The sequence below is a fragment of the Camelina sativa genome, chromosome 15 (assembly GCF_000633955.1).
Source record: "Camelina sativa cultivar DH55 chromosome 15, Cs, whole genome shotgun sequence".
In the NCBI taxonomy this organism is placed as follows: domain Eukaryota; kingdom Viridiplantae; phylum Streptophyta; class Magnoliopsida; order Brassicales; family Brassicaceae; genus Camelina; species Camelina sativa.
The window spans coordinates 5,412,483-5,427,357 of record NC_025699.1 but is presented as its reverse complement, the minus strand read 5'-3'; the positions used below and the strand labels follow the sequence as shown (position 1 = coordinate 5,427,357).

Sequence of the window (14,875 nt, the reverse complement as noted above, 5' to 3'; positions counted from 1 at the left end):
ATTAGAGATAGAGGCTTTTTAGCCTTTTGGGTGCCTAAATGTTTTGCATTTAAAATGGTTATGTGAAAAGGGTGAGCCTAACCGGTGCTTTTGTAATCTAAAAAATTTTCTTGTCCATTTTGGCTGTCACTATTTGATCTGAGAAGACGAGAAGGTGTAGAAGTTACAGACTTACAGTTGTTAAAACTCAAAACTCTGAAAAGCCAAGAAGTTTACTAACAACTATTGATCCACATGTAAAACGACGTCGTTAAAAAGTATTGGGCCAAGCTTGTAAATAAAAACCCTCAAGAGATGGAGAAACCCAGAGATCCAAATTACTTTGCTTCTGTTCTGTAAATCGCATTTGTGTCTCTGGAGATCTCGTCCGACCGTCCTGATAAAACGGTAAATCCCACTCAATTTTAAATTTCTACGCATATCTTCTTTGTTAGATCTGATCCAACAAGTGTGTGTGTTTTTTGAGAGTTTTGATCTGGTCAGTCTCTGTATTAGTTGTGTTGTTGTGTTTTTAGAGTTTGTTTCTGTGGCGGCCATCTGTGTGATATGGTCCTTTGAATCTCCCGTCTCTGTCGACGAGAGAGAAAGGTGCCAAATTCTCTTGTCGGATTGTGTCACGTTTTAGGTTTTAGATGATTGAATTCTCAGTTTCTTCTACAATGTGATCCCATAGCGGAGTGGATATCGCGTTAGACTCCGAATCTAAAGGTCGTGGGTTCGATTCCCACTGGGATCATCCTCTTTGATCTTTTTTTTTTCTTCTTAATTCTTCTATCGTTTTGTTGTTTTAACAATAATAACTAAGTGAGTTTAAGTATTGGGATAGGAGCTATATATGTCCTTGTGTCTGTTTGTTGATGAGATAAGAATCGGTTGCTCAAAGTATTGTTGTTTTCATTTGTGTTGGGTGGCAGATGATCGATGATCAAGACTTGGGGTTTATTGTCAATTTTCTTGGCATCTTCATCTTCGGATTGGTAATTGCTTATCACTACGTAGCTGCTGATCCCAAGTTTGAAGCGACCTGAGTGATGGAAACTTTAGAATGGATTGATGTAAGGCTTTCTATTAGTTTATAGTATTATTTATTTCCTGCTTCAAACTGAAAAGAGATAATAACAGTCTTTGTTGAGGAGATGATAATGTTGTTTAAGATGTTTCTAAATCCATTTCCAATTTTTCATTATCCCACTCTTGCGGGAGATTCAACTCTTCTTATCTGCATTTTTCATCTTTATCCCATTCGCATCTTTGATGAAATTGCTAAACACCAAACTCCGAGAGAGAGGCTCTTTGTACATTGAAAGGCGTTGATTTTACAGTAAATAATGGTTTTAGGTTGTCTCAGCTTCACTAATCATGCTTCTTAGTCCTTACCACAACCGACCAACCTAAACTGCGCGGTTCTGACCCCCAAAGCATATTATTACTGTTTACAATTAAAGACGAATCAAACCGGATTGAGCTTTTGAATTAAAGAAAATTAGTAATCTATCTCGTTCCACTTACTATAAATACTAGATTTTAACCTGCGATAGATGATTTTTTTACTAAAATCATTAAATTTCAAATTGTAATTATTAGTTAATTTTTTACTTTTTATTTTAAATTTAAGATTGTATATTGTATTTTGATTGTTAATTCTACAATTTAATCTGCGGTTTATATACAACACAATAATTATTTTTGTTATAAATTAATTTCACCAATCCAAGATAAAAATATTCGGAGGATGAGCCAGAATTCATTACAAAATTTATTAATATCCGCTTATATTATTAAGTTGTACCAGTTTGTTTATAATAATCATGTACATAGATGTGTCAAACAGGTCAGTCCACATTTCTTTTTTCTTGGACTGCAGCGGGTCAACCCGCTAAGATCGTGGTCATTGAAGTTATGTCCAAGCATGTCCTCAACCTAAATTTTATATTAATTATTCTTAAAAAATTTAGTGGCAAAGAAAAAATAAAAAAATTTTAAAAATAACTTATAATATTAATATTTTGTAAATATCTTGATTGGTATAAATTAAATCTCCTCACATTATCACATATTTCATGTATTATATATACATAACTATGTAAAAATATATTTATTTTAATAGTTTTTGGGACAACCCATCACAACCCATCAACCGCAGACATACCTTGCTAAAATCTGTAATCCCGATAGACTTAATTGTAAGGACCATTTTTTAACGGTACACCACAGCCATATATTTTCTATATAAATTATATCTTTAGAAATTTATTTTTTAGTATAAAATACCGATGGTCGTAGCGATGGATTATTGACATTTTAAATTTATAAGAATATCGATCATAACCCGTCCTATAATAATTTAAATTTATTAAAGTTTATTAAATAATATATTTAAAACATTTATAAAAATTAATTGCTATACAGAAATCTGATTGTTTAGGAATTTAAGATTTTTTGTTTTATGTATTTTTCAGGGATTTTATTTGGTAATGTTACTTTAAATCTTGTTATAGATTAAATATTTTACATTTAGTAGAGGAACTCTTTAGATTTTCTATATATTTAAGACTGGAAATCTGGAGGAATTTTCTTTTAAATTTAAAATTTTTTAGTAATTGAATATGATGGATTGAAATAAATATAGAGTAAAAGCGAAAATTTTGTTTAGTTTTGCAGAAAATTAGGTTCAGAGTGGGATAATTTAGGAAAATTATACTAGATTGATAAGAGTATATTTTATTCTTTTTTGTCGGAAGAGCATATTTAATTAACATACCCTTTTTGCATATTTCGATTTTTTTTTTTTTAAAGTATTTTAATGGTAATGACATTGGCTGTAAATACCTTTGAACTCCAAGCTTTATTCTCAAAAATGATGTGAAAATAATAATATAGATATGTCCCAAGAATGATCATAAACTTTATTGAATTAATGCTATGCAATGAATTATTTTCCAAGTTTAGTAATTTTTCCTAGTAAGATTACCGCCTCATACTTGCCTGAATACAATAAAATCTGCACAGTAGACAGTCAAGTTATACTTTATAAAATTAAACTAAGTAACAACCCGCACTATATGCGGGATAAATCAACTCAAATAAAATTATTACAAGTAAAATTATTATTTGGAATATAAAGTGTCACAATAATAGTTTTACACATATATTTGCTTATTTTATTCAAATTTACATTTAATTATTTTGTGTAAAAATATGTTTCACCTGTAAAATGTGGAAAAGAATATTAATTATTGTGATAATTGTGATAATGTTATTTATTTTTAAGATTATTGTGATAATCAATTTTTAATATATATTTCTTTTGTTTCATAAATAGTGTCATTTTAGAATTTTATTTTTGGTTCACAAATAGTGTCATTTTACATTTCCAATGCACTATTTTATATTTTCAATGCATCTTTTTCATTAGATTTTCTTGTTTTACCATTAATCTATGACTAAATTAACCTATTAAACATTTATTAAATAAGAGCATATATGTATATTTTAATATTTTTTTAATTTGTGTGAAATGTGTTAAAATGACACTTATTGTGAAACAGAAGGAGTACTTGAATAATCATCAAATTTTTTAATATCGGAGAATAACTTTTGTATTTCAAAAATTTAAATAGATGAATAAAGTTTTTAATAGTTTATGACATGTAATTTACTTGAAATAATTAAATATATTATGAAAATGATAATTAAATTGTTAACTATATTTTATTTTTTTAATAGTTGATGAAGATTTTCATTTTAAAAAACTAATAGAAAGAAATATTACTTTATATATTCTAATGACACATTTATGTAAATAATGTAAATAATAATAAAATAAATATTTACTTATATATTTTAGTGGTATATTTAATAAATCAAAAGACTTATTTTATAAATATGTTTAATTTTATAAAGTATAACTTGACTGTCTACTGTGCAGATTTTATTAATTAACTTTTTGATTAACTTTTTTAGAAATATGTAAAAAAACAAAAATTCCAAAAAGAAAAGGTAAAAGAAAAAAATGTTAATTGGGTCACCTGACTTTTCTTTTTTTTTTCCTTTTTCAAAACGAGAGTTCCTTTTTTGAGTTAATTGACATATTTGAAAGACCACTCTCGAAGGAGCGAGAAGAAGCCGATAGACAATTAAAAAAAAAAAGGAAACAATAAAACTAAAAGACGCAAAAAAATAAGATCCAACGGCTGAGATTTACACTCGTGAACATTCTCGAAGCCTCTTTTACCGACCCATCCTCCATCCGTATATAAGACCTCGTCCTTGCCCCTTGTCCTTCCTCACACCATAATCGAAACGAACGAACAAAACACTCGCAAATTTCTCATCAAGCTCAAACACAAATTACTTTCTATTTTTTCTTTGATCTCTAAATAATGGCGGGTAAAGGTGAAGGTCCAGCTATCGGTATCGATCTCGGTACTACCTACTCTTGCGTCGGTGTTTGGCAACACGACCGCGTCGAAATCATCGCCAACGATCAAGGCAACCGTACCACTCCTTCCTACGTTGCTTTCACTGACTCCGAGCGTCTCATCGGTGATGCCGCCAAAAATCAAGTCGCCATGAACCCTACCAACACCGTCTTCGGTATGATTCCTCTGCTCTCTTTTTGAATCTAACTCTGCTTTACTTTTCCCCAACTTAGTTGCATGCCTAGTGATTTTGATTTAGGTCTAATCTAAATATAGAAGGTTTTGATATTTTCATATATGGATCTTGCTTTTGTGTTTCGTTAGGATGAATGATTTGACTTGTTTGTGATGTTTTTGCAGATGCTAAACGTCTGATTGGGAGAAGATACAGTGATCCGTCGGTTCAATCGGATTTAAAGCACTGGCCATTCACGGTTAAATCCGGTCCAGCTGAGAAGCCTATGATCACAGTCAACTACAAGGGAGAGGAGAAACAGTTCTCTGCCGAGGAGATCTCTTCCATGGTTCTCATTAAGATGCGGGAGATTGCTGAAGCTTTCCTTGGCTCTCCTGTTAAGAACGCTGTTGTTACCGTACCTGCTTATTTCAACGACTCTCAGCGTCAGGCGACTAAGGACGCTGGTGTTATCTCTGGTCTCAACGTGATGCGTATCATCAACGAGCCAACCGCTGCTGCGATTGCTTACGGTCTTGATAAAAAGGCGTCGAGTGTTGGCGAGAAGAATGTTTTGATCTTTGATTTGGGAGGTGGTACTTTTGATGTTTCTTTGCTTACGATTGAGGAAGGTATCTTTGAAGTGAAGGCCACGGCTGGTGACACGCATCTTGGTGGTGAGGACTTCGACAACAGGATGGTTAATCATTTTGTTCAGGAGTTTAAGAGGAAGAACAAGAAGGATATCACTGGTAACCCGAGAGCTTTGAGGAGGCTTAGGACAGCTTGTGAGAGGGCTAAGAGAACTCTTTCTTCTACTGCTCAGACGACTATTGAAATCGACTCTTTGTACGAGGGTATTGATTTCTACACAACCATCACTCGTGCTAGGTTCGAGGAGCTCAACATGGATTTGTTTAGGAAGTGTATGGAGCCAGTGGAGAAGTGTTTGAGAGATGCTAAGATGGATAAGAGCAGTGTTCATGATGTTGTACTTGTTGGTGGCTCTACAAGAATCCCTAAAGTGCAGCAGTTGTTACAAGACTTTTTCAATGGGAAAGAGCTCTGTAAAAGCATTAACCCGGATGAAGCTGTTGCTTATGGAGCTGCTGTCCAAGCTGCGATCTTGAGCGGGGAAGGGAACGAGAAGGTCCAAGACTTGTTACTTCTTGATGTTACTCCTCTGTCCTTGGGTTTGGAAACCGCCGGTGGGGTTATGACTGTTCTGATTCCGAGGAACACAACTATTCCGACGAAGAAAGAGCAGATCTTCTCTACCTATTCAGACAACCAGCCTGGTGTTCTGATCCAAGTCTACGAAGGGGAGAGAGCAAGGACGAAGGACAACAACCTTTTGGGAAAGTTCGAGCTCAGCGGTATACCACCTGCTCCACGAGGTGTTCCCCAAATTACGGTCTGCTTCGACATTGACGCCAATGGTATCCTAAACGTGTCGGCTGAGGACAAGACGACTGGTCAGAAGAACAAGATCACAATCACAAACGACAAGGGAAGGCTATCAAAGGAAGAGATCGAGAAGATGGTACAGGAAGCAGAGAAGTACAAGGCTGAGGATGAAGAACACAAGAAGAAGGTTGATGCAAAGAACGCTCTCGAGAACTATGCATACAACATGAGGAACACGATCAAGGACGAGAAGATAGCATCTAAGCTTGATGCAGCTGACAAGAAGAAGATTGAAGATGCGATCGACCAAGCTATTGAATGGTTGGATGGTAACCAGCTGGCGGAGGCAGATGAGTTCGACGATAAGATGAAGGAGCTCGAGTCTCTTTGCAACCCTATCATTGCTAGGATGTACCAAGGCGCTGGACCTGATATGGGTGGTGCTGGGGGAATGGACGAAGATGCTCCTGCTGGTGGTAGCGGCGGTGCTGGCCCCAAGATTGAAGAAGTTGATTAAGCTTTTTTAAGATTCTCTTGTTGTACTCTGTTCACTTTTAATTTTCTAGTTGGTGTAACCTAGTTTATCTTTCTGTGTTACTCTGAACCTGCCTGCTTTATGATCAATTTGATGTTTTAAGATTTTTGCTTTTAGTTTTGAAAATTTACCATTCAGTTTCGAACTTAAAGTGATCTTCAAACTAGGAACCGAGATTAAATAGGAACCGAGAGGGTTAAAAAAAAGTAATAAATGGGGTAAATATGATTAAATATGAATAATCCAATGATACATGAACCAATAAAATCCTTTAAGAAGTTATGCACTACAATCTCACTCTAGCACGAACGGACGGAGACAGACGCGAACCTCATGCTCCTCGGGTCCCATTCGGTGTTTAGGCACTAAAACCTCTAGCGTTGTTCCGGTTTCATCCCGGTAAGCTTCAAGCTTGGCGTCATCTGGAATCCTGTTCGGCAGGGAGACTTCGCGGACAAACTCCCCTGGTGGGCAATGCTCTGGTGTCGGATCTGTTAGCTTAAATGTTCTATCATGTCTCTTGATGAATGGCTCACATGCTGTACTTACACATGATATCTTCACTATACCATGTGTTGGTGTATTCCTCCATGTCACCTTCACCCTTCCCGAATCAACAAATGGCAGACTCATAACTATTAAGAACCCCTTGTCGTCTTCATATATCGTTTTCGCAGCTGTGACTGGACCGTACACGTTCTTCATCACCCCGCTGAAGTCATTTGACCAAGGCAGCTCCGTTGCATGGATTTTCATGTCCAGGGATTTCTCACTTGAGCTCGAGTCATCGCAGTTTCCTAGAGCAAGACAATCCCTTTTGCGCTTATTGCTAGATCCGGGTCGAACTTCCACTGTATCAGCTACATGGTCCGGGGAATGTGTTGACAGGTTCAGGCAGGTACCGTTCAGTTTCTTCAGGTGGGTTGTGTGCCCGTTAGCTTTAGCCAGAGGAAGAGGACGCTCAGCCTCGAACTCAGTGGTTGGTAGGTTCCTCCATGAACCATAATCACTAGCTTCAGCTGGAATAGCAAAGTTGACATCCCGGCCTGTGAGTTCTGTCCACTTCTTTTTTTCATCCTCGTTGAGTACAGAAAGATTGGGTGAATGAACAACTTCGATTCCATGGAGGCACTGTGGGTTAGAGAGACCACGGTAATGTTTCCTCTGCATCCTATGAGAGCGAACAAAACCTTTGTCCACACTAAAAGGGAAAGGACGCTCACCCTCACGTGAGTGTCCGTTCATGTAACTGCGCAGCTGCATCTTGCCAAGTGCATTTTCAGGCTTCTCCTTGAACACCCACATATACATATTCTCCATATCATGCTGAACCAAGAAAGAGTCAAGCTGCAAATCAGATTTATCATAACCAGACAAGCCATTACTATCCCTGGTCAACTTATTTTTAGACTTGTCATCCAAAACAGGTTTAAAGTAGAAACGAAAGAAAAGCCAAGCACCCCAAGCACTATCAACACGCTTGTTGTACTTCTTGGCAACCTTAGGCACATGAACAACAGCCTCAGCAGGCTCATATAACTGAGGACCAAGTCCAACTTCTAAAATATCACAGTGCTCGTTCCAAAGAAGCAGAGATGGGCTTGCTTCAGATGAGAGTGGAAGATTGATATCAGGAGGTCCAGTAAGTATGAGGGAACGGTTAGTCTCCCTCTCTGATTCTTCATGAGTGAAAGCACCAGAATCCATTGAAAGAAGTGTTGACGGGTGATAGTTCTCCATAGACAGTGTTGTGATGAGAGTCTCACCCATATCTCCCTCTCTCTCTCTAACCAACTTTATTAAAATTTCCACAGATCCTTAGGTAGCAAGAGAATTAGAACATCAATCGACAAAGCCATAGATGCAAGTCAAGGATATTTTCATCTTTACAGGATCTTCTCTCACTGATTACCACTTCTAAAGTTTTTTGCTATTAAAGCTCCAAAAACAACGGCCAGCTAAGAAGAGAGAGTTAGTTACTCACAACAACACATGGAGAGCTACCTATAACAACCGCCACCTGAAAAATATCAATCGAGAGAGAGCAAAGAAGAGAGAATTAATAGAGGGAAATAGGGATCTGGAACAAGTTCATCAATCAACAATCGAATCCACGAATCTGTAGTTTATTCAGAGATTCGACAAGATCAAACAGTGATTTCTTCCTCGTTTAATTGGGAAAAAAACAGATAAACAAATTCAAATACGATCATCGAAGAATATGAAGGAGAAATCTAACCCGATGGATCAAGCTTGGAGACGAGACGATTGCGTTATCGGCGGCGAAAGGATTAGAGTCGCTTCTCTTCTATCAAAATAATGATCCCAACCTTTTTTTTTTTTTCTTTTTTTTTGAGAGAAGCGAGAAAAAGAGAGAGAGAGAGAGACTCGTAAATTTTAAGACAGGGGACGCCGTTTGTTTTGTTAACGTCGTTTATGTTTGACGGAGCTACGAGGATTTGCCGTTTGCGTTTAGTCAATATATGCGGTCCACTCATGGGCTTGCTGCTGCTCTTTGATTTTCCAAGTGGTTTGTTACTTACTTGTTTAGTTAACAAAAGTTAATTACCATTGACTCCAAAATTTAATGACTATTACTTGGATAATCATTTTTTGGTTTACTAGCGTTTAGGTGTTAGTTGTTTTTCTTCTATTTTAAGTATGACTTTATTATTTTATAAGCAAGTGTAATTGAATAATGTTAATAAAAAGATATTGACCCATATGTCAAAACAAATTTATTTAAAAGTATTTTTTTGATAATTGAAAAGTTAAATTTTAGTATAACATCAACCTTGATTTACGAGTACTGCAAATATATTATGCTCCATCTAACTAAAAATATAAATCCTTTCCTCTGTATATCTTCTTTTTGCGGCGACATTTACTAGATATGTTCAATTTACACTTCTCGACTACTCATTGAATTTGGGAACATTAACAAATTTTGTCTTCGGAATTAACCTGTGGTATGGGAGTCTTCTCGTCTGGTTCCTTTTCATTACATGCTACAGTATATCACAAAGCACATATACGGGAAATCATTTGGTTCCAAGCAGCAGGATGGGACTCGTAATTAATACAAAACCCTCCATCGTATATATATTACAAACATAAGGTTTTTTTTTTCTTTTTGTTATGATGTAAATAACATTTACTTTTGGTTGAGCAGTAAACTTTACAACCAAGAAAAAAGAAGAAAAAGTCACGTCAATGAAATATATATACACTTGTATAGTCAGTAGTCACTCATCCTAAAATTCGTTTAAAAAAAATTTAGCAAAGTAACTCAAAATTAACTTTATTAATATATAATCATCATAAAAGTAAGAAATACTGTTATAAATTATTCTCCTAATATGGCACCACACGTTTTCAAGGTTCTATAGTGTATAAAAGCATAATGCAAATCAAAATATAGAATAAAGCATATGGATTTTTTCTGTAAATCTTTAAGCTCCATATACTATCTTACATTTCCGTGCGTGGACCTCTTTTGGTGCTATGTTTTTTTCTCCTCATAAAATGTTTGTGAATTGTATGCAATTCAATTTGTGTGATGTTCATGCCCACGAGGCTCAACCATGCGACCATGCGATCGTGCAATATTATATGAGTCTCTTGTCTTCTGAATTTTATTTATTTTTTTGTTATCTTGTAAATTTGGCCCAATTTTTTCCATTTACATACAAAACTCAGACTATTGAGTGACATACGCCTAATTAATAGCATAAGTGTGGCCATGAATCTCTACATATATATAACATATCCAAAAGAAGAGTAAAGTGAAACGAGGATACGAACGTTCTCCCTGTAACGTCTATATGTAGAAGTAGAACTATGAAACCGTAACCAACGATAGTTGCCTAATAATCATGAATGCAAACAAGAAAACTTTATTAGAGAATGGTCGGAGGAGCTTTTTTCTCGAGGAATGTGTACCTTCCTTCTACTTTCCAATAGAATTGTCCGACCCGACCCGACCCATTCATCAATTGTCATGAGGCCCATAATCACAAAAGTTACAGCAACTAACAAGGGTCCAAAGACCAGCCACATATCATGTGTTGTAGACAAGCTCAGAGAAGTCCAACACGACATAAACAAAGTATTAATCGATTCAACACTTGGCCATAAATTTATGTTAAGAAGTTAAGATTCAACACATCTCAGTTCTTATAGGTAGTCAAGCATATGCTTATTTAACACAAGAACATGATCATTAAATCAACAAAATACACCAAATACATTAAACACAATATCACGTTCATATTTGGCCCCATTTGCACATGCTTCATCAACATGTCTAAGATATATGTATATAGCTCATAAAAACAATTACTATCAAGAAATTCATATTATCAATCCAGTTTGTTTCTTTTTCTTTTTTGGTGGGGATGAATTATCACTCAAGTTAGTAAACAAAAGAGTTTAAAAAAACCTTGTGACGTTATTACCAAAGCAATAAGAAGAAGACTTGGTTGTCTCACTCTAAACCACGTGGAAGAGATAGACAACTCTTGTTGTTTGTATAGTAGTACTGTATTACAAAGACCCCACTCCAATCAGAGAACACTACTAATATTCAATTGTTTTTTTTGTTTATATCCGATCCCTAAAAATTAAAGATTCTTTCTGACAAAACCTATCTTGTTTTAAGGGGTTATGAAGTGATCCCCCTACACCGAGGGAGAGAGAGAGGGTGACCCTCAATAGCCAGTTAACCGGAGAGAGGGGTTTACCACATACTAATTCACAAAAGAGTGACCGTCAATAGCCCGTTTCCTTCAACTGCCTCATCATCTCTCATCTCAAACCCATTGTTATTTGTGTGGTCATTAAAAAAAAAAAAACTTTTTAATTTATTTATTTAATTTATGATAATAAAATAAATAAATATTTTTCTGTTTAGGCTAGATGGGGCTTTTCACGTCTTCTTCCTTCTTTCTTTTCTAAGGACAACGACGGATTCTTACCGCACATACCAAAAACCCAAACCCAACCAAAACAAAAACTCGTAGAATTGTTCATTTTCTTGTATAGATCGAATTCTAACTTTTTCCTTTCTTGTACATTTTTTTTTTTCTTTTCTATACACGTAAACAAAAGATAAAATTGGGGTTTTAGTTATATAAGTTTGCGTGATCTGTAAATCATAAGTGGTGGTTTTTGGATCGTGATCAAGAAACTGGTGGCTGATAGGTGAGTCGTCTTTTGATCGCAATTGATTTATATGCACTTACCGATCTGTAAAATTCTTTCGGGGGGTTTTGGGGTCAATTTTGTTGATTTTTTTTCATCCTTTGACTCTCTCTCTCTCTCTCTCTCTCTGCTGATCCGGATTTCAAATTTCCATTACATTCTTTCGCGGGTCTGTCAGAAATTTGTGATTTTTGTTTCGAGATCTGATCGGTAGCATCATCAGGTGTTTACTGTTTCGTTTCATCTTCTTGATCGGAGTTTGTAAGCAGCTTCTTAGCATTTTTGAGTCTTTTTCTTCAATGATCTACTTATTATGCTTTTGCATTTCCGTGATCCATGTCTTGAATTTAAGAGGCTCGAATTTTGCTGTGTTGATCTGATCTAAATTGGTTTACTGATTAATGTTGATCTCATCATGCTCAATCTAATGATGATCATTTGTTTGGTCTTAACACAGTGATATGCATATTTGAGAAGACATGGTGTTCAAGAGGAAGTTAGATTGCCTTTCCGTTGGCTTTGACTTTCCCAATATCCCCAGAGCTCCTCGTTCATGCAGGGTATGTTCTCATTGTGATCTGGTGGTTAGCTTAATGTCATGACTTGCGTTCTTATGACTCTTTGGTTGTTGTTTTTTTTCTCCTTTCAGAGGAAGGTCCTAAACAAGAAGATTGATGATGATTACGACACTAAGATCTGTGCTATTGACTTACTCGCTTTGGCTGGGAAGTTGCTACAGGAAAAGGAAAGCGAGAGTTCTTCAGCGTCTTCCAATGCATTTGAAGGGATTAATCACGATGTTAAACAAGAACAAGATGATAAACGCAAGCCTGTCAAATCTGAATTTTCCGACCAAGGAAACTCTGTGTCAAGGCCTACTACTACATATCACAACTCTACTGAGAAGTGTGTGGTGAACAGTTTCTCGTTTCCGGATAACGACGGCGTTTTGGAGCGAACTCCAATGTCTGATTACAAAATGACTCATGGTTCGATGGCTTTAGGGTGTGACACCAAGAATGCTAATTGTGACTCTTACGTTAAATCTGGAGGCATCAATGGGGAGACAGGTGATGTTAATAATGTGAATAAACAAGGAGAAGCAACCGATCCCTTGGGAGATGGAGGGTTAATCACTGATGATGCTTGCAACTTAGAGGATGCAACTGCTTTAGGTGTGCAGTTTCCTAAATTAGTTCGTGTGGGTGGTGATTTAAAATTGCCATCCAGCATGGATATGACTCCTAATGGTTCCTTTGCTAGACATGGGAATCATACTAACTTAGTTAGAAAAGATGATGATGAAAAATTCTTTAGTTATCATAAGCTTAGCAATAAATTTAAGTCGTATAGGTCTCCATCAGTTCGAAGAATAAGAAAGTCGCTGTCGTCTAAATACTGGAAGCAAGTTTCCAAAGATTTTGGACACAGTAGAGCTGGTAAGTATCTTTGAATATTTCTTCTCTTTTTTTTTTTTGGTCATTTGCCCTGTTCTTACTTTGGTCATTGATGATGTCTAGATGTGGGTGTAAAGACTCTTTATCGCAAAAGAAAACCGTGTTATGGATACAACGCATGGCAACGTGATATCATATATAAGAGGAGAAGATCACCTGACAGAAGCTCGGTCGTAACTTCTGATGGAGGACTCAGTAGTGGAAGTGTTTCCAAGTTACCCGAGAAGGGAGATACAGGTGGTTATTGTAGTCTATATCAAAACTCTTCAGTAAATCTTATCTTAGCTGTTGTGGTTCTCTCAAAGGGCTCCCTTGGTACTTGACCGGATGGTATACGATACTGAGACATTTATCCTGAGACTGGATAATGAGGTTCTCATGTATTTTTATCTCTGGTGCAGTAAAGCTAAGCATTAAGTCCTTTAGGATTCCAGAGCTTTTTATTGAAGTTCCAGAAACTGCATCAGTAGGATCACTAAAGGTACACGTCAATATGTATTTTCTTTCGTTCCCTCACTTATGTTTGGTTCTCTTGTGTGGTGTTAACATAATACCGTTTTGATCTTTGACCCTTTTGGTTCCAGAGGACGGTGATGGAGGCTGTCGGTGTTTTACTCAGCGGAGGAATACGTGTTGGGGTGTTGATGCATGGGAAGAAGGTCAGAGATGACAGGAAAACTCTCTCACAGACTGGGATATCATGTGATGAAAATCTGGACAACCTTGGGTTCACCTTGGAGCCTGGCCCCGGCAAAGTTCCCCTACCTTTGTGTTCCGAAGATCCTGCTGTGCCAACCGACCCTACGAATTTGTCTGAACGGTACTAAGATCATATCCTTGTGCTGCTTTAGTTGAATATCACTGGTGTTCATTCTTCTTGAAGATACCTAAGCAAAAGCGGTTCTGAATGATCATCCCAGGTCTCCGGCTTCTCCCACGTTAGATTCTGGAGTTCCTCATGCAGATGACGTGATTGATTCAGGAAATATTGTGGACAGTAACCTCGAAGTAGTTCCATATCAGAGTGTCATAGCTGTTGATGAACCTTCATCAGATTCAAAAGCGCTTGTTCCACTTCCATCCTTGGAAGTTAAGGCGCTTGCCATAGTTCCGTTGAATCAGAAACCTAAGCGTAGTGAGCTTGCCCAGCGCAGAACCAGGAGACCCTTTTCTGTGACAGAGGTAGAAGCTCTTGTACAAGCAGTTGAGGAACTCGGGACTGGAAGGTAAATAACACTAGTTCCACCATAACTCATGTGGTTTGGTAGTCGGTTCATGTCAAAATTCAAAAGCTAATGGTCGATATATATCATCCACACAGATGGCGTGATGTGAAATTGCGTGCTTTTGAGAACGCAGAACATCGGACTTACGTGGACTTGAAGGTAAATACATTAAACAAGAACATGTAATCTGGAACATATAACGTCCCACAATAGCCTATTCCAATAGCATGTGAATTTGCAGGACAAATGGAAGACGCTGGTTCACACAGCAAGTATATCACCGCAGCAACGAAGAGGAGAGCCGGTGCCACAAGATCTCCTAGACAGAGTCTTGAGGGCATATGGGTATTGGTCGCAGCACCAAGGAAAACATCAAGCAAGAGGAGCATCTAAAGATCCAGACATGAACAGAGGTAGAGCTCTTGAATCAGGTGTTTCAGTGTAAAAAAAAA

General features: G+C 36.8%; 4 protein-coding genes and 1 non-coding gene across 6 annotated transcripts in view; 4 read left to right on the top strand and 1 right to left on the bottom strand.

Moving 5' to 3' along the window:
* On the top strand, positions 664 to 736 carry TRNAR-CCG. Its single transcript has one exon. It is a non-coding gene; the product is annotated as a tRNA-Arg (tRNA).
* Positions 915 to 1,186, top strand: LOC104745478 (dolichyl-diphosphooligosaccharide--protein glycosyltransferase subunit 4A-like). Its single transcript, XM_010466731.1, has one exon. The coding sequence runs from the start codon at positions 915 to 917 to the stop codon at positions 1,026 to 1,028; it is 114 nt and encodes a 37-aa protein (XP_010465033.1). The 3' UTR covers positions 1,029 to 1,186.
* LOC104745477 (probable mediator of RNA polymerase II transcription subunit 37c) lies at positions 4,270 to 6,654 on the top strand. Its single transcript, XM_010466730.1, has 2 exons — positions 4,270 to 4,596; positions 4,782 to 6,654. The coding sequence occupies exons 1-2, from the start codon at positions 4,383 to 4,385 to the stop codon at positions 6,518 to 6,520; spliced, it is 1,953 nt and encodes a 650-aa protein (XP_010465032.1). The 5' UTR covers positions 4,270 to 4,382; the 3' UTR covers positions 6,521 to 6,654.
* On the bottom strand, positions 6,740 to 8,914 carry LOC104745476. The gene is made up of 2 exons (XM_010466729.2): positions 8,778 to 8,914; positions 6,740 to 8,558 (listed from the first exon to the last, which is right to left on the bottom strand). Exon 2 carries the CDS (start codon positions 8,306 to 8,308, stop codon positions 6,833 to 6,835), a length of 1,476 nt encoding a protein of 491 aa, XP_010465031.1. The 5' UTR covers positions 8,309 to 8,558; positions 8,778 to 8,914; the 3' UTR covers positions 6,740 to 6,832.
* LOC104745475 (telomere repeat-binding protein 3-like) overlaps positions 11,452 to 14,875 on the top strand; it is a 4,746-nt gene continuing 1,322 nt past the window's right edge. The window contains exons 1-9 of one of the 2 annotated variants that reach the window (XM_019237240.1): positions 11,452 to 11,740; positions 12,198 to 12,300; positions 12,390 to 13,179; positions 13,261 to 13,434; positions 13,599 to 13,678; positions 13,782 to 14,017; positions 14,118 to 14,423; positions 14,519 to 14,582; positions 14,665 to 14,875. In XM_019237240.1, the coding sequence (XP_019092785.1) occupies positions 12,220 to 12,300; positions 12,390 to 13,179; positions 13,261 to 13,434; positions 13,599 to 13,678; positions 13,782 to 14,017; positions 14,118 to 14,423; positions 14,519 to 14,582; positions 14,665 to 14,868 (1,935 nt within the window). In that variant the 5' untranslated portion in view covers positions 11,452 to 11,740; positions 12,198 to 12,219 and the 3' untranslated portion in view covers positions 14,869 to 14,875. The remainder of the gene's footprint in view (positions 11,741 to 12,197; positions 12,301 to 12,389; positions 13,180 to 13,260; positions 13,435 to 13,598; positions 13,679 to 13,781; positions 14,018 to 14,117; positions 14,424 to 14,518; positions 14,583 to 14,664) is intronic. The other variant, XM_010466727.2, reaches the window with a different exon arrangement.

Excerpts from the sequence above, each read along its gene's own strand:
- LOC104745478 (XM_010466731.1), top strand. The coding sequence starts at position 915 with ATGATCGATGATCAAGACTTGGGGTTTATTGTCAATTTTCTTGGCATC.
- LOC104745476 (XM_010466729.2), bottom strand. The coding sequence starts at position 8,308 with ATGGGTGAGACTCTCATCACAACACTGTCTATGGAGAACTATCACCCG.
- LOC104745477 (XM_010466730.1), top strand. The coding sequence starts at position 4,383 with ATGGCGGGTAAAGGTGAAGGTCCAGCTATCGGTATCGATCTCGGTACT. Across the intron at positions 4,597-4,781 it reads CCCTACCAACACCGTCTTCG|ATGCTAAACGTCTGATTGGG; the intron begins GTATGATTCCTC and ends ATGTTTTTGCAG.